We start from the raw sequence: 19,199 nt of genomic DNA on the forward strand, positions 1-19,199 counted from the left end.
CCTTTGTTTGGTAGACATTTTGCTCACACTTCTTTGCTTATATTGTCATTATGGTGGCTGACACACTCGGGGCTTATGTGCCAAGTACTGTGCTGTGAGCTTCCCTTGCATGAGCTCATTTACTCTTCACAACCCTTTTTTGAGGCACACACGTTGTCCTCTCTGTTTCTGTCTCATTAGCATTGCTGAAAGTGGGAAGTATTGAGGCTGATGCCTCTGGACTCTGCGTGTCCACTTTGACCTCTCCAGGTCACTGCAACGTAAAGAAGCCAGGTTTTTCCAAAGCGGTGCCAAAGCACCAATTTGGTTTGAGTCTTTTGCTTTCTCCCATCTGTATTCATTGTGGTGGATTTGTCCCTGTTCAGGGCCCTCTCTCACTCTGTCCTCGCTTTCCTTAAGAGGGCAGGTCCCCTGTGACCACTTGAGGCTGGATGCAGATCTGTCTATCCATTCTATGGCCCTAGAAGCAGATTGGGGATCTTAGTTGCTTGATTTCCCAGGGGAGGCTGACATGAATGTGGTCCAGTGAAATGTAATCAGGGACTTTATAGTGTCTGTTTCAAAGCTGCCAGATCTCGACCTTTCATCCCAGAGGTGGTATAAGTCTCTCTACAGACAGGCTTGAGTTGATGGATTTCTTTTTGTATATGCTGAGCCAAAAGACTGCCTCTTTGAATTCCACATTTCTGTTCTTCTTTTCCTGAAAATCAAGGTGGGTTTCTGACTTCAGCTAATTCTCCAGATGCACAGCCAGAAGTGACGTGTGTTGTTCCTGGATTGTCACGTAGCCAGAGGAGCAGGCAGAGGCAGGCAGGGATCCCTTTCCATTTGCCAGTCCCTCTTCTCGCTCACTGAGGCCACCATAAGCCATTGCTGATTGCATTGAATGTCCCCTCATCAGTGTCTTTGTCTAAAACAGCTTTATTGAGGCACTGAAAGCATCCAGTGAGATGAGTTTGAGTAAATGTATACAGCCATGCAGCCATCACCTTAGTCAGTTTGAACATTTCCATCATCCCTTTGTTCCCTTGTTTGCTCCTTTGTAGTCAGCCCCTCCCTCCCTCACCACTGCTGACCCAGGCAACCATAGACTTGTTTTTTGATGCTAAGGCTTTTAGAATTTCATATATATGAAATTGTGTGGTATGTAGTCTTTTTGTCTGGCTGCTTTTTTTTACTTAGCAAAATGCATCTGAAATCTGTGCCTGTGGTTACCAGCAGTCCGTTCCTGTTGATCGCTGAGCCGCATTCCATTGTGTGGACAGCCTGTGCTTTCTGTGTGCCGCCCCTGGTTGACGAGCTTTGGCAGTTTTCCATTTTGTGGCTCTTACAAATAATGCTAATATGAACATTTGTGTACAAGCCTTTGTGTGGACATACTTTTTCATTTCATTTGGGTAAATACTCAAGAGAGAATTGTTGGACTGAATAATAAGTGTATATTTAACTTTTTGAGAAACTATCAAATTATTTCCCATTCTCACCAACAACATTTGTGCGTTCCTATTGCTTTATATCTTTTTTATCTAGTATCAGCACTAGGCACTCTTAAAATTTGAGTTTTGTAATAGGTGCAGTGTTATCTCATTGTGGCTTTTTTTGTCTTTGGGTTTTTTGTTATGAGTTTAAACTTTATTTTGGAAAATATTTAGGTTAACAGAAAACCTGCGAAGTAGTGTAGAGAGGGTCCTTACAGCTTAGCTCAGCACCCTCATATGTGGTAGATCTCTGTCACTGGTGATTTTGCCCCCTCTGGCCCTTCCGCAGTGTCTGGAGATGATTGAGGTTGCCGCATCATGGGCTGGGGGGCAGCCAGGGGTATACTGCTGGCAGCTAGTGGGTAGAGGGTGTTCAAGACTGAGATGGCCATCAGTGTCTCTTTGGGCCTTTTCCTTCTGCGTTTATTGGTCACTTAATTTTCTCCCACTGTCATAGGCCTCTCTCCAAGTTTATCTAGGCCTGAAGAATCAGTCAGAAAAGGAGAAAAGATTTTTCCTTTTCCCAAGTGGATAGTTTCGACCTCCAGTGACCTCCAAACTAGAAAATGCGGTCTCATCCCTGTAGGACAGGGGTTGGGAACCTATGACTCGCGAGCCAGATGTGGCTCTTTTGATGGCTGCATCTGGCTCGCAGACATATCTTTACTAAAAAAAAAAAAAAGTTAAAAAAATAAAACATTCTCATGTATTACAATTCATTCATTTCCTACCACTCATGTTCATGGTTGTGGGTGGCTGGAGCCAACCACATCTGTCCTCCGGGACAACACCAAATTTTTATTGGATAATGCGTAATGTACATGGGTCATTGTATAGCTCTCATGGAATTACATTTTAAAATATGTGGCGTTCGTGGCTCTCTCAGCCAAAAAGGTTCCTGACCCCTGCTGTAGGATGTTGACCATGTTGGAGTGACCATTTTGGACATTCCGGGAACTCTGTTCTCCTTCTGGACGGAGGTCACAGACTTTCCTTTGCTGCCTGGTTATATGACCTGCTTGTAGCCCGTGCCCTGGCAATCTGTGTTGCCCAGGTAACTGTTGGATCATTTCTCATCTCCACAGTCAGATTATTGCCAGAGGGCTACTCGATATCTTCCGGGACTTCAGTAATGATGAAGAAGACTTCTTAACGGTCATGGCGATCGTGGTCAGATTGTCAGAAGATACAGGTTTGTGCAAAGAGTGTTTCCTTTTACTTTTTACTTTTGTTTCCAAAAATTGTTTATAACCAATAATAGCGAATATAAAAAATCTGTTTATTAAACAATATATTTTAAGTGGTGTCTAACTATGAATGGATTTTGTCATGAAGAATGGGTGTCTTGTTTGACATCAAATTATCCTTATTTTTAGAAAATTAGAATGACTAGCAGCTCTGAATGCTCTTTGCCCTGGCAGTTAGGCCTTTTGTGTTTCAGGACTCTTGTCAGACTCTGGGCTGCTAAGAAATACCAGATCAAAAGGAGTCCTTTGGATTAGAACAATTCCGTCATTAGTCTCCCTCACCTGTGGCCTTTGTAGACTAATCTTGATTTTTTCTTCCTTTCTGCCTTCATGATTGCTCTCCTGGAAGAAAGCCCACTGCTGTGTGGTAGCGCTGAGACACTAGCCCCCTCCCTTCCCCTCGCGGCCCCCCGCCCCTGGAAAGATGAGTAAGATGAGTGGGTGCTGGGTTTGCCAGTACTGACAGCTGCTTCCCCCACCCCCCACAGTTATAATGACTGGTACGCAGCTTCAGAAAGTTTCCGAAATCTTAGGCTTGCTTTAGGTTTAATCATTTTAACTGAAAATAGGAAAATAAGCCTTCCATATAGCTCCCATATTAGTTTAAAATATTCATAAGATTATGACAACAATGCTTTTAAAAAGGCCCAAGTGGATGTTTTGAGTCCTTAAATGGATTCTCTTTATAAATGAGTCACCATTTTACAGTGCTGAAGCAATTATATATTTGTGTTAAATTTAATGTGGAATATTGGCGCTCAAGCCGCTCTTTTGTTTAATGCTTTGCCTTAGAAATAATTGGGATGCGTGGATTGTGGGGGAGTGCATTTATGAAAGAATTATTTATAATGTATACATTCTGGCTGGAATTTAAATAAGCACAACCCATAGGTCTGGCATATATGCCATTAGTTGTAATGGCTTTTGGACACTGGCCCAGCATGCAGACTCCTTGCGCCCTCTTCGATTTATATATGGCTTGTTATAATAGAGTTGTCATTCTCTCTTCTTTTTATGTTTTTATATTTCTGTGTAGCTTATTAGCTTTTTAAGCCAGTCCATAGCATAAATACTCTAAATGGGAAATGATTTTTAAACTGCATTTGTCTAATTTTTTTGATGAAGTATTTTCGTAAGAAAAGCTAGAAACTATCAATGTGTACTGTATAAGTACACATTGTGTACTTATGAGAATGTGGTTTATTCTTATATAATTCTTTTTTTGTTGCTTTTCATTGCTGCAGAGCCCACGGTACGGACTGAGCTGATGGAACAGATTCCTTCTATTGCTATTTTTTTACAAGAAACCAGATCAAATTTTCCAATGGTGTTCTCCGAATATCTCATACCTATTGTAGTGAGGTACCTCACAGATCCAAACAATCAGGTGTGAAAATTGTAACCTTCAGATCTCTGTAGCAAATTGTTTTTAGTCTTATTTAACTGATCTTCATAATTTAGAAAACAGCTTTTTAGCATTAGGTGATTCAGGAACAAAAGGTCTATTTGTGCCCCATCCCTGTAATCACAGAGGAAGATAGACAGCACTCATTCTTATTATCATGAGATGGTTCTTTTTTTTTTTTTTTTTTTTTTTTTTACTTTTTATTATGGAAATTTCCAAACACACATAGCAGAGAGAATATTAAAAAGAATGCTTGTGTTCTCTTCACCCAGCTTCAGCGAGCATTAGCATTTGACCAGTCTTTTTTCATTTCTCTTAGCAAGATAAATCCAACCCAGATAAAAGCGTTTCCCAGACACCTCATCATTTCAACTGTGAATGCTTTAGTACTGCACTCTGAGAAATATAGACACTTTAAAAAAACATAATGACAGTGCCATTATCACAAGTGTAAAAATTATCAGTCGTTTCTTAATATCATCTACTTCAAATTGTTTAAAATTCATCAAATTTTCCCATTTTTCTCGTATATCTGTTCTTTTGCAGATAGTCTGTTCAAATCAGAAGACCCACAGGTTTACACATTGTATTTGGTTGACATGTCTTTAAATCTCTTATTTTATAAAGTTCTCCCGCCCTTTCCCCCCCTGCTGTTTATTTGTTGAGGAAACTAGGTCATTAGTCCTATCGGATTTCCCCTCTTTGGGATCTAGCTGATCATGTCACCATAGCGTTTGAGAAGTTCCTCTATTCTCAGTATTTCCGGAGAACTGGTGGTTAATTTAGAGGCTCTCTCAGACCCAGATTTTTGTATCCGACAGTGAGAAGCTGTGTTTTCCTGCTGCATCCAGTCAGGAAGCAAAAAGCTGTGCAGTCACTGGATACAGGTTTTGTCAGCTTTATCTGTTCATTCTCAAGTTCCCTATCAACCTAGGAGTAGCCATTGGTGATCATTGCCTGGACCCAGGATTCCATTAGAGGCTGCATAGTTGTGATTCTCAAATGTCATCATTTCTTCTTCATCTTATAACTGGGATTCTTCTATAAAGAAGTTCCCCCTTAGATCTTTAATAACCCTGAAAATCTGTTTGTCCGGGGAAGACAAGATAAATGCTTTATTTTTTTTCCTTTATCTACCAGTTTCTAAAATAATTAGTTGGTGTCCTAATAGTATGCAAAGGTTACCAATTAGGTTTTAAAAATTTGTTTATTTGGAGTATTGTTATGGACCTGTGAATGTTAGCATATTGGATGCTTTCATATATTGTAGTCATTTTTTATGATCAAATTATCCTAGCTTTGACCAGTAGAGACCCTTTAAGTTAGCTCCTGAATCTTCCTGACGTGACCCAGTAGACTTTGATAGCTCACCTTTACCTGCATTTGGCCATTTTTCCAAGGAGCCCTGGTTCCTTTAAGAGGGAGACGATAATAGGAAGCCAGAGTGTGAGTACTGGGGTTGTTCATTGCTCTGAGATTAGTCATTGCTTCTAGTGACAGAACAATTGATTTTCTTAAAAAACTGAAAATTCTTCCTGAAGCTATATTGATGTTTCCAACTCAAATTTAGGATTATGCTGTTTTTACTTATTTGATTTTATATATATATATTTTTTTCCTCACAGTACAAATCTTGCTTCTTGATGGTATTAATGTGTATGCATGTCCAAAAGGAATATACCAGTATTATTACAAACTATATGGTGAAATTACTGAATTTAGTTTAAGATTTTTGGGGGTTTTTTAGGCTATTTATCTGCCCCAAGAGATGCACAATCATATGATCGTTACTGCATTTGCAAGTGACTTGCATTAACTCTTTTTCTTGTGGTTAAGCTAACAACTTGATATGCATTTAGACTCATTTGTTCTCATTTATTTTTATTTGTAGGAATTGCTTTAGCTTTTACATTTTGATTTAATTTAGACTTATAATTATTTAAAATGTTTTGACATGATTCTACAGGAAAAACTGTAAAGCAGATAAGTACATTCAGAGAAACCTGACTTCGCCATCATCCCTGCTGCCTGACTTTACCTCCCCTGTAGATATTTTAGGGGTGCCTAATAAACCATTTTTATTGGGGTTTGGTTTATTGTAACCTTTTAAAAACACACACACATATGACGAAGCAAACACACATATATGTCCTCATGTTCTAACCTCTCTTGTTCCTGTAAGATGCAAGGTGGCTTCTGCACCTGCTCTTCTGTCCCTTGTTTTTCCCACTGTCTAGACTGTCCTGCAGGTCAGTCCATAGCAGCCCAGGGAAAGCCTCCTTGTTCCTTTTCCCCTGCTATATAGTATTCCTCTGGGCATATGGACCACGGTTTATTGATAGACATTTGAGTTACATCTACCTTTTTGCCACTTTAAAATTATTTCAACAAATAGCCTTGCATCATTTCTATCTATATCAGTTCATTTGGGGGGGGTGGATTACCATAAAGGTTAAATGTATTTGTAATTTTTTATGATATGCCAAGTTTTCATCATTGTTATTTTCAAGAAATTCTACAATTTTTTTCTTGATTCAAGCATTTTTTTTCCAAAAGGAATATTTATTTTAAAGGCTCCTGAGTGCAGGCAGGCTGAGGCCAGCAAAAGGTGTCAGCCATCCAGCATTTTTAAAAGAGCAAGTATGTACTCACTTTTAACTGCTGAACAGTATGACAGGATTAAATGTCGTTTTCAGAGAAAGAAAGTCATCCTATTTCCACTCTCCTAACATCAGTATTTTGATTAGCTTTGCATTTTTTTCTCTAGGTACTTATATTTTCCCCACATAAGTCTAATCATAATGTGACAGTTTCTTCCTTTCATTCATTTTTTTCAAAGAGGTTCTGAGTGCCCATTAGTAGCCAGGTACGGTGCTTCGTGCTGGGGATAAAGAGATGAGTAGGACAGGCATGGCCTGTGGTGGCTCAGTGGATAAAATGTTGACCTGGAATGCTGAGGTCGCCGGTTCGAAACCCTGGGCTTGCCTGGTCAAGGCACATATGGGTGTTGATGCTTCCTGCTCCTTCTCTCTCTCTCTCTCTCTCTCTCTCTCTCTCTCTCTCCCCCCCCCTCCCTCCCTCCCTCCCTCCCTCCTTCTCTAAAATGAATAAAAATCTAAAAAAAAAAAAAAAAGATGAGGACAGATTTTCTACCCCAGAAAGTTCATCTTTGTGCCCAAGACATTAACTTTATAATCTTTATCTTTTTAATTTTGTTGAATGCATAGATTTCTCTCAGCCTTTTTTTTTTTTTCAGAGAGAGAGAGGGATAGACAGGGACAGACAGACAGGAACGGAGAGATGAGAAGCATCAATCATTAGTTTTTCATTGCACGTTGCAACACCTTAGTTGTTCATTGATTGCTTTCTCATATGTGCCTTGACCGCGGGCCTTCAGCAGACCGAGTAACCCCTTGCTGGAGCCAGTGACCTTGGGTTCAAGCTGGTGGGATTTTTGCTCAAACCAGATGAGCCCGCGCTCAATCTGGCAACCTCGGGGTCTCGAACCTGGGTCCTCCGCATCCCAGTCCAATGCTCTGTCCACTGCGCCACCGCCTGGTCAGGCTCTCTCAGCCTTTTTGTGCTGTAGATGCCCTGAGCATCGTGAAGGATACGGCTTCATTCTTTTGGCTTTTCTTTTTCCTCTGGATTCTTTTTCTCTTCTCTTCTCTTCTCTTCTCTTCTCTTCTCTTCTCTTCTCTTCTCTTCTCTTCTCTTCTCTTTCTTAGGAAGGGAGGCAGAGAAACAGACTCCTGCATGCATCCTGACCAGGATCCACTTGGCAAGCCCACTAGGGAGTGATGTTCTGCCCATCTGAGGCCGTTTCTCTGATGCTCAGCAACCAAGCCATTTTTTTAGCACCTGCGGTGAACACCATGGAGTCATTCTCAGGGCCCGAGGCCTACTCACTCAAACCAGTCAGGCCATGGCTGTGGGAGGGGAAGAGGGAGAGGGAAGGGTGGAGAAGCAGATGGGTGCTTCTCCTGTGTGCCCTGACCGAGAATTGAACCCGGGACATCCACACGCTGGGCATGATGCTCTACCACTGAGCCAGGCAGGTAGGGGTAGGGCCTGGATACATTCTTAAAAATGACATTATACTGAGTGAGGGGATTTGACACTTTTCTTGAGCTTTGTCACATGTTAGTGCCATATATTGGACTCCAGGAGGGTAGAGGCTCTAGCCCAGTGCCTGACACTCAGCTGGGTTTGCTGAGGTGTTGTAGCAATGGCCAGAAGCAACCGTCCTGCCTGTGAGCCATGCCCACCTGCCTTGTAGCAGTTGCCTCACGCCTATGCCCACTATCATTCTTTTTTCCTATTCTGCCTTCCTTCTAAGTCCCAGAGATGGGCTTCTGCTCTCTCTATATAGCTTGCCTTCCTTCCTTTGCTCCTGCCATCCACCCTGAAGTAACTTTTGCAGAACAGCATGAAATTTCTGGCGGACCAGCATCAGTCTGTAGACCAGTGATTGAAGACCACTATTCTCAAATATTGTTTTCATCCTGTCACGTGTTCAGAAAGTTTCATGCTGGGTTGCTGCTGTGGCTCCAGTCTCACAGAGTGGCCTTTCTTTCACTGCTCTCTGCTACACACCTGTGACTGTACTCCTAGTCCCGTCGCTGTTCTGCCTCCCCGTCAGGCCATGAGTTGCATATTTCATGAGTGGCTCTAGCAATTGGAATTTCTTGTGCTTTTATTTCCCCCAAAATGTCTGAGTTCCCTCTGAGTTCTCTTGCTTGCTTACTCCATGACAACTGCAAAGAACATTCTTCTACCTTCCTCTTTTCTGCACTGAGTCCTCATTTTCTGTGTCCCACATGTAGGGCCCCTGCCTGTGGCCACCCGTTGCAGTTGACATAATTCACGCCCAGGCCAGGGTTTTACAAAGCAATAGGAGGACGGTCCTTTTACCTGGGGTTGGAGAGGGATGCACTCCATGTCATCAACCTGCTGCCAGGTCCTGAGGGTGCACCAGAAGGCAGAGGACAGGTCAGCCATGGCACCCAGCCTCCAGGTTCACTCTGCAGCAGGAAAAACAGATGGCGGTGTGTCATCATACAGAAAAATTGTGTGTGTGTGTGTGTGTGTGTGCATGTCTGTGAGTAGAGATCTGGGATACCAGTTGTGAAAGAAAAGTGTGAGGTGCTGTTAGGGTACAGATGGATCCAGACCGAATTGGGTTGAGGGGAAAGGACACTGGTCTGAGAACATTGGATGGCAGGAGTCAGACAGAGGGAGCACACATTCTGAGGCCCCAGAGGAAGTGTGAACGCAGGGCCAGAATCTCAGGGGAGGGAGATAAAGTCTCGATCTGAGGACACGGCCGTTCTGTGTTTCACCTTTCGTTTTCTTCCTCCCCCAGGTCAGAAAGTCAGGTCAGGAAGTGCTTGTAGTTCTTCTGGAACAGGATCTGATTTTCCAGCATGACATCGAAAACAAAGTGTGTCCAATCCTGCTGGCGCTCTCGGCCCCAGACAGCAATGACGAATATAAAGCAGAAGCCGTGAACGTAAGTCTGTCTGGGGAATGACAGCCCCATGCCTTGCTGGGTTGTCCCCTTACTGGGCATGTGTTCACTGTTGGCCAGCACTGTTCTCATAAACAAGGTGGCTGGTGGTTTGGCCTTACTCAGCACTAATGTACAGTTCAGACCTGAGCCTGTTTGAAAATGACCACCCTTATATCACTGATTGTTTTAAGAAGGAAAAGCATGGGACTTTAGTGATTTGGGCAGAGTTGCAGCAGCTGGCTTTGACTTCTGCTGGGCAAGATGCTGAGATTTGTAGGTGAATCCTTCAACCAGCTTGGATCATGGACCTTGTTTCCCAAAGTAAGGAACCCAGTGTGGTACGGAGATGATTTTAGGTGGTATTAGTAGTGTTTTTCAACCACCAGTCTGCAGACTGCTGCCGGTCAGCCAGAAATTTTGTGCAGATCTGTGAAAGAGTCAACCACCTGATGTTCCGTGACGATTACAGACAAAATGATTGTGGATTCTGTAATCTTCATACAATATCAGGGTGGTTAACTCTTTTGTGGACCTGCCTGAAAATTCTTGCGGACCAGCACTGGTCTGTGGACAGCAATTGATAAACACTGGTACTGGGACAATTAAAATCTAATGGACATGTGTGTTTGTTTTATTGATTAGGGCAAGACTAAAGTAGGCATGTCAGCAAATAAGAAAGGCATTCTGAAGAATGTGATGTGGCCAAAATGTTTACAGGAGTTTGGGAAATGCTGTGTTAAAGTGTTTGTGCTGATATAAATTAAAAGTGTACGATTAAAGGTATAGTCTAAATACTAGATTTCTTCTGCTTTAACAGTTCATTTTGTGGTGTCCTTGGGTTTGTGAGATTCTGCACACATTGTGAAGTGACTGTATGAGCAGGGCTTTCTGGGTGCTTCTGGACCGCTTGTCCGCTTCCTGGCCTTTGAGGAGTCAGTGCTGGCCGTCACAATCGACCTGAAACGAAGACTCCTCAGCCCGTCCTGTGCCTACTCTCCTGTGGTCCAGGCGAAGGCCACCCAAGCCATCTGGTTTTCTTGGCTGCTGCCCTCACTGCTGTCCATTGCCCCATGTGTGGGGTGCTGCCCAGCCTGGCCTTTCTGTTTTTGTTTTAGAAATAAACAGCTCCAGGATCATCCCAGCATTTTAGGAAACATTCCACCTAAGGATGTAAAAAGATCATAAGCCTTTACTGTGAGCACAGTAAGATATAGAAGACAGCTGTTTTCCTGCGTGGAAAAAAGTGACGTTAGAGAAAGGAATTATTATTATTATTTTTTTCCAAAGTGTGGAAACATTATACACCATGGAGCCAAAAAACTGTATTACAGCATCAGAACATTTGGCAATTATTCATTTATGTAAAAGTTTTCCACAACTATGCGTTAGAGGTCTGGCTTTTTAAACTAATTTAATATTTTGCATATCCCATATGTTTATAAGATGAATCAGTCTCAAGAATAATTGATTATTAAAATTCAAATTCTCCAGGGTTCTCTTATACATTTCAAGTTTCTCTCTAAGAAACTAAATTTATTGGGCAAAACGTACCTGGATAATATCATTTAGTTGGAGTATCTGGCAGCTGAGCAGTGAACTTTGCCAACTTGATCTTCTTTTTTGTTTGAAAGTTGGTTAGGCGAGTTTCCAAGGTTACAACTGACAACCAAATATCTTATCCCTAAAGACTGATAATACCATGAAAAATAATGCTAAAGGCATTTGTGCGTGATTTTTATTTTGTTTTGTTTCCAACCCCTCCATTCTTATCAGCAGTATTTGTGTGTGTGTGTGTGTGTGTGTGTGTGTGTGTGTGGTGAAAATATTTGGAAAATATAACAAGCCTTCAAAAGGCTATCTCCACAAATCACTTGCAGAACAAATTAGTTCACATAAATTGTACTTTTCATTCCAACTGAGTTGCTGATATCATTATTTGAATGTCTAAGTTTTCAGATGTGGCTGCAGAGAACAAAAGTGGTCTTGAACCCTCCCCAGACCCAGCGCAGATGTGATTTGGGGTCTTTGTGGAGGGGCTGCACGCCCTGCGGGAAGCAGGCGGGTCTGTTCTAGCCGGTGGCTGCTTTGGTCACATGCAGAAGTTGTGCCTCTCTTCTCTGGAGCACCGAGACCCAGGGGTCTTAGAGGGGACTTACTCCTTGGGCTTCTAGAGTTGTGGAGTACATTTGGTCACTGTTTGTTTTATCTAGGAAAGGACACTATTGAAAACAAAGTGTGTCCAATGTTTGGATATTTGAGTAGAGAGTAGATTTCAGTCTTAAAGGAAAAGAAGGCCAGTTGTGATTTGCAGTGCCCCAAGCAGGGCAGGGTTCTCATTTGGCTGGTCTGTGAGTCAAACCCCAAACACTGGGCACTGACGTGCATAAGGAGAAGCAAATGAGGCTCCTCCAATGTCTTTGTGTTTTGAGGCTCCCTGCACCATACAGGGTGAGTGGTGCTTCATCTGTGTGTACATAGACACACACTCTCACGAAAGTGCCATTTCAAAGGAAATAATTTTCACCCTCAGGAAACATCAGGCCTCCATAGACAGGATGTGTGCCTCTCCATTAGACTACATTCTCATTGGAAGCTTTGACCAGTGGATTCTGATGGATTCCAGCAACCCTAGTGCATACATGATTAGGAAAATCAGAGACAGCCAAGTAGACATGTCCTGGGCATTCTTAAGTTGAGTTATGCAGGACAAATTACATGTGGGTATCTTATATCCTGGTGTCTTACCATGCACACATTTTGTTAGTGAAGTCTTTTCTAGCTATGCCAGGACATGGTAGTGATGCCCTCCTTCATGTTTTCAGAAGGCATGGTTCACATCTGTCTTCTGTCATCTAACAACTGAATTATGAACTTTGTTTATTTCTTCTTCTAAATGGTGATCTTCTTAAATGCAGGTGTCTTTTCATTATTGGTACCCAGCACAGTGCCAGGCCCAGAGTCAGTACTAGATAAATGCTAGTTGTTGAATGAATGGATTGGTTAAAACTGGAAATGCTGTATCCTGTAATTACATCTCGACAGCAGAAACAGGCCACCAGAGACCAATTATAATTCCTCGTGCTCACAAGGCCATTAGCATTCTGAGATTATAACTAATTGTCAGGAGCCTATTTTTCTCTCCCAACACGTTTTCACATTAAGGCTTCCTCATTTTTTGTCGTCATTCCTGTTTTTAAGCTCATTTTTATTTGTTCATTTACTTAAAAAGAATGTTGTGGTTATGTTCTGTGAAGAATAGTCAGCTCCAAGCAAGTAAGTGAAAGTGAAGATTGTCATTCCATACAAGTGGTTCCCAGGGCCACAGGAATATTTCTTGTCACTGGCTATGCTGACTTTTAATGATTTGGGATTTGTTTTAAACAGGTAGAAATAAGGTCATGTGAGTGTGGCAGGTGGACAGGGGTAGATAGAGATACTGGGCACTCTTTAGTTGCCTGTTACCTGGATACAGAAGCCTGACATTCTCATTTATTGTAGCCATTACTCTGTGCAACTCTGCTTAGCATCAGGTCAGAAATATGTGTCCTCTGAATTTGGAGAACACAGTCTTTTTCTCATTCGTGTTGTGGGGACAGTTCTCCCTTCACCTACTTTCCCCTCTTGTCTGATATATGCAGATTCCAAATTCATTGAATAGTGGGTGGGCTGTTAACCTAGGACTTTATCTGCTATAAAAAGGCAGCCAGAAGATTAGACTTCAGAGACTTTGGAGGTACCTTCCTTCTTTCCTTCCTTCCTTCCCCTTTCCTTTCCTTTTTCCTTTCCTTTTTCCTTTCCTTTTTCCTTTCCTTTCCCCTTCCCCCCTCCCTCCCTCCCTCCCTCCTTGCCTCCCTCCCCTCCCCTCCCCTCCCCTCCCCTCCCCTCCCCTCCCCTCCCCTCCCCTCCCCTCTCCTTCCATCCCCTTCCCTTCCATCCCCTTCTTTTTTTATTTCCCCTTGGGGGAGTGAAAGAGTTACTAAAAAATTTGTGGAGGGGTAATTTTTTATTTTGTTTTAATGTAAAACTTGTAGAAAAGTTGCAGGAATAAACTGTATACCCTTATCCAGTTTCTCCATAATTTATGTTTAGTGCCATTTATTTTATCATATTCTCTCTTTACACACGTGCACACATGCTCCCACAATACACAGACACGGGTATATACATACACATGTGGATATATTTTACTGAGCCACTTGAGAGTAAATTGGAGACACTGTGCCCTTTACTGCTAAATACTTCAGTGCATACCCCTTTAAAACAAGGGAATTCTCTCAACCCTAGTACATTGATCAAAATCGGGACAGTTCATGTTCAAATGTCATTTGTCCAGGATTCAGTCAGTCCAGGATCCCACAGTGCACTGAATTGTCACATTTCTTTGGTCTCTTTTAATCTGAAACAGATCCTGAATCTGTCTGAATTTTGTAACATTAACATGTTAGAATAGTACAGGCTAGTTCTTTGGTAGAATGTCTCCCAATCTGAGTTTGTCTGATGTTTCCTCATGAGTAGAGTCAGGCTTTGCGCTTTGGCAGGAACCATGGAAGTGATATTGTGTTCTTATGAGTCACGCCATGAGGCCCAAGACTTCAGTTTGTCCTGATATTGGTATGTTAACTCTGGTGACTTAGCAGATAGAGGTGGTGTCTGCTAAGTTTCTCCAATGTACTGCTTTCCATTCTAGAAGTAATAAGGAGAGTTACTTTGAAACTGTGTAAGTATGCTTTTCATCAACTTTCACCCCCTAGAATTAGCATCCATTTGATAGTTCTAGTTGACATTCTACTGTGAAGAGTGTTCCTTCTCCATTATTTGCTAACATTTTGCTGAGGATTTTCGCATCTATATTCAGGAGGACTATTGTAGGCAATTTTCTTTTCTTATTATGTTTTTGTCAGGTTTTAGAATCAGGGTTATTGTGGCCTCAAAAATTGAGTTGGGAAGAGTTCCCTGTTCTTCTATTTTCTGAAAGATATTGTTTAAGATTGGTGTTATTTTTCCCTTCAATATTTGTTAGAATTTGCAGGTAAAACCTCTGATCCGAGGGTTTTCTTTGTGAGATGGTTTTTGATAACAGATTCAGTTCCTTATAGAGGGCTATTGAGATTTGTTATTTCATCTTGTGTCATTGGGTAAGTTGTGTATCTTAGAGAATTTATTAATTTTATCTAAGTTGTTAAATTTATGGGGATAAAGTTGCTTACAATATTCCCTTATCTCTCTAATGCCTGTGAGATCTGTAGTGGCAGTCCTTTCATTTATGATATTGGTAATTTGTGTTTTCTCAATTTTTTTTCCTGATCAGTCTTGCTAAGGATTTATTAATTTTATTAATATTTTCAAAGAAACAATTTTTGGCTTTGTCAGTTTCTTTATTACTTATGTTCTTTTCAGTTGATTTCTACTGTTTATTTCCTTTCTTCTAGTTACTTGAATTCATTTTGCCTGCATTTTTCTAGCTTCTTAAGGAGGGAACAGTATTTTTAAGCCTACCGTTTCCAACTTAAATTAAGCATTTAAAGCTACATATTTAATGTTTATATTTTTGTGATATATTAACCTTTTAATTAAGACCTGACTTTTAAAAAATTTCCAATAGTAATCTATCTATATCTTGTAGTCTACAGTGATACTACTGTTAGCACTTAGCATTCTTACACTTACTGTTTGTCATTGATGTTTGTATTCTTTTGCTCTCAACCTTAAGTGTTTTACATTTAAAGTCTTCCTGTTTTTGTTAGTACATAGTTGGGTCTTGCTTTTTTATCCAGTCTGACTGTTTGTGCCTTTTAATTGGCATGTTTATCCATTTATGTTTAATGCAATTATTGATTATATGTGCATTTAATTCTGCCATTTTGTTATTTGTTTTCCATTTTTCTCATCTGTCTTAGTTTCTCTGTTAATTCTGCCCTGCCTTCTTTTGGGCTAAATGAGTATTTGTGGTACTGCATTTTAATCGAGCATTTTCAAAAAATATAGCACCTTGTTATTAATGTAGTGCCTCTCTTTCTCCTTTGTGCTGTTGTTTTCATATATATTATGATATATATATTACATTATGAATCTGATATCATAGTATTATCATTTCTGATTTAAACAATTATATCTTTTGAAGAAATCACAAAAAGAGAAAAACTATATAGCCTTTTATACTCACAATGTTATCATTTTTGGTGCTTTTTCTTCCTTTTCTTGATCTCAGTTTCCATCTGGTATCATTTTCCTTCAGCCCAAAGAACTTCCTTCAGTACTTTTTTTTGTTTAGTTGGTTGGCTGATGATAAGGTTTCTTTTTATCTGAAAAAAAGTCTTTATTTTGTCCTTAGTTTTAAACCATAGTCGTACTGGATATAGAATTGTGCATTGACAGATGTATTTTTGTTTTTTCTTGCAGCACTTGAAAAATACCTGTTGTCTTCTGGAGAAGTCAGCTTTCACTCATACTCTATACTTCTATCTAAAAAGTGTCCTTTTCCCCTGGCTCTGTTGAGATTTTTCTCTTGATCTTTGCAGAATGAATGCTTATCCTGCTTTTGCTTATTGAACTTCTTGGATTTGTGTGTTGATGCCTTCACCTAATTTGGGAAGTTTTGGCTGTTGTTTCTTCAAGTACATTTTCCCTGTACCTTTGTCTCTTTTTCCTTTTAGTCTGGGCCTTAGATTACACAAAGTTGGGATGCTTGATATTGTCCTAAAGGTAAGGTTCTGGGGGATTTCTCCATATTTTATTTTCTGATGTTCAGATTTCTTTTATTTTTATCAACTTGTCTTTAAGTTGAATGACTTTTTGTCATCTCTGGTTTGCTGTTATGCCCATCTGTTAAATTTTTTATTTCAGTTATTGGGCTTTATAGCTCTAGAATTTCCATTTTGACCTTTTTTATGGTTTCTAATTCTTTGTAATGTAAAGATTTCCTATATGTTTTTCTTTATGCATGTATGTTCCTTTTAATCTTTGAATATTTTACAATAGTTCCTTTAAAATTTTTGCCTTGTAGCTGTGACATTTGGATCATCTTTGTGTTGATTCCCATTAACTGCTTTAAAAATAAATCATGGACTTCCTTTTACTGTCAGTATGTAGGTAGTTATTTTTAATTGAATTCTAAACATTATAGATGCTATACCACAGAGACTCTGGATTCTGTTTTATTTCTCTAAGGTGATCTCTTATGTAGCAGGCGGTTATCTGTCTCCTTTATGGTGAGCAGCACTAACCTTTCTGCTTGATGTGATCAGTTTCTTGCGGCTGCTTTTCTGCTGGGACCCTTGGGAGCTCCCCCACACATGTGTAGTTTAACAGTCAGCCAAAGAACTTACTCGCAAATCTTTCCAGTTGCAGTTCATCTTTTTTTTTTTTTTTTTTTTTTTTTTTGCAGTTCATCTTTTAAGAATAGCTGCCCCTCCATTTGCTGCCTTTTGATTGTTTACAAGTGGTTGTTTTTTAGGTTTTTTTTCAAGATTCTGTAATTGTTATCTGCAAAAGGCTAAGTCTGACCAAGTTACGTACTGTGTTATTACCTGAAGTCTTGATTCTTTTTAATAGTTTTAATTTCTTTGGTGAGATTTCTTATCTGTTCATTCATTATGACCCTATTTTCATTTTAGTCCTTGTGCATATTTATAATAGTTGTTTTAAAGTTCTTTTAAAGTCAGCTAATTCTAATATCTGAATCTTCCTTGGGTTTATTTCTACTGGCTGATAATTACCTTGCATATAGGTCACGTTTTCCCATTTCTTTTAATGTCTATGAATATTTTACTGTCTGTATACTTTTTAATTTTTATTTATTTTATTTATTTTAATCTTGTATTTTTCTGAATTTAGAAGTGGGGAGGCAGTCAGACAGACTCCCGCATGTGTCCGACCAGGATCCACCCGGCATGCCCACCAGGGGGCGATGCTCTGCCCATCTGGGGCGTTGTTCCATTGCTGCTGGAGCCATTCTAGTGCCTGAGGAGGAGGCCATGGAGCCATCCTCAGTACCTGGGCCAACTTTGCTCCAATGGAGCCTTGGCTGCGATAAGGGAAGAGAGAGAGAGAGAGAGAGAGAGAGAGAGAGAGAAAGAAAGGAGAGGGGGAAGGGTAGAGAAGCAGATGGGCGCTTCTCCTATGTGCCCTGGCTGGGAATTGAACCCCAGACTTCCACATGCCGGGCCGACACTCTACCACTGAGCCAACTGGCCAGGGCCTGTATTATCTTCTTGATAAAACATTGTAGAAACTTTGGATTCTGTTAATTTTCCTATGAAGAAAGTTGACTTTGTACTAGCAAACAGTTCCGGTTTTATTTCCCCTGCAGTCAGCAGCAGCTGAAACTGCTCAGTTCCTTTTGCCTTCAAACTATTGCTTTTCTTGGTGAATAGGACCATCTCCCCTTTGCATGCATGTATTAGAATAGGATTTAATCACAGATTTGGGGCTCCCTTTCTTAGCTCCCTTATTCCTCCCTTCCCAGGATTTCTACCCTTACTTGCCAGCTGCTTTGGTAACCTCAATCACTGTTGTCTGACTTCTTAAACCAATATTACAATAGCGTCTGCTAGAGGTCCAGCTATTCTGCCTAGCCACCAGAATGGGGACCCCAGGCAAAAAAGCAACAGCAATGCACATTTCACTCAGTATGATTCCCTTCTCTCGAGGGTCTGCTCTCATTTAGTTTCCACCAATACTTGATCACTCTTCAGTGCCTGCCAGTCACTTTTATACTGTGTCTAACTACTACTGTATGTCCCACCTCACCACCATTTGGTTTTGAGTGTTAGTTTCCTTATTTGGAAAAATGAGGATAATTTTATACCCTTGCCATAGGGTTTTGAGCAAGTAGAATGAGGTAATGCACATAAATTGCTGATTTATGCATTAGGCACACAGTGGCTACCTGGCCAATGGTAACTCTTGAGTTTCAGACAATCCCTTATCTGAGTAAAACCTGAGAAATATTTGGCCTTTTATTGATAATATAACTAGACAAATCTCAAAAGAAGTGTTCTTTATTTTTACTTCTTGGGTGTTTTGGCAATATTTTGAATTTCAGCTTTCGGAACCTAGGTAGTGATTAGTGTGACACATAAACTTTGGTATTTCACGTGACTGATTTTCTTTTTTATAGATCATCTGCAGACTGGCCTCAGTGCTGAGCAAGAGCACAGTTGAACGCCTGTTGCTCCCTCGATTCTGTGAACTGTGTGGTGATGGGAAACTCTTTCAAGTTCGGAAGGTGGGCACATATAGTTTCAAAACTTTAAACAATTTAAAATCGATTCCTGTAAAGTTTCTGGACTTCCTCAGTAGACATGGTCTGGAAGAAAACTGTGGCCAGTATAAACTGCGTAAGGAGAACATCGGGACAGTATGCAGTTAGGGAATGCATAGTGCCCTGGAGATGAGGCTGTGTGAGAGTAGGCCTGTTCTCAGGCACAGGACGGTGAGCTAGGAGACCGTGCTGGCTGTGATTGGACGTCATTGCCAGGCAAGCAAAAGCTTTCATTTTCTGGGGTGATTTGCCACGCCTTCCCATTCCCACCCTGCCCTCTTCCCTTTTAGTCACT

At 40.8% G+C, this 19,199-nt stretch overlaps 1 protein-coding gene across 6 annotated transcripts in view; it reads left to right on the forward strand.

The window, feature by feature from the left end:
• LOC136307860 (serine/threonine-protein phosphatase 4 regulatory subunit 1-like) overlaps positions 1-19,199 on the forward strand; it is a 73,112-nt gene that overhangs the window by 31,376 nt on the left and 22,537 nt on the right. For all 6 annotated transcript variants that reach the window (XR_010726012.1, XM_066234804.1, XM_066234806.1 and 3 more), the window contains exons 4-7: positions 2,564-2,670; positions 3,970-4,112; positions 9,496-9,642; positions 18,761-18,868. Coding sequence is in view for 5 of the 6 variants with exons in the window: in XM_066234804.1 (XP_066090901.1) it covers positions 2,564-2,670; positions 3,970-4,112; positions 9,496-9,642; positions 18,761-18,868 (505 nt within the window). In the remaining variant the exon portion in view is untranslated. The remainder of the gene's footprint in view (positions 1-2,563; positions 2,671-3,969; positions 4,113-9,495; positions 9,643-18,760; positions 18,869-19,199) is intronic.

Source organism: Saccopteryx bilineata, chromosome 6 (genome assembly GCF_036850765.1).
Source record: "Saccopteryx bilineata isolate mSacBil1 chromosome 6, mSacBil1_pri_phased_curated, whole genome shotgun sequence".
In the NCBI taxonomy this organism is placed as follows: domain Eukaryota; kingdom Metazoa; phylum Chordata; class Mammalia; order Chiroptera; family Emballonuridae; genus Saccopteryx; species Saccopteryx bilineata.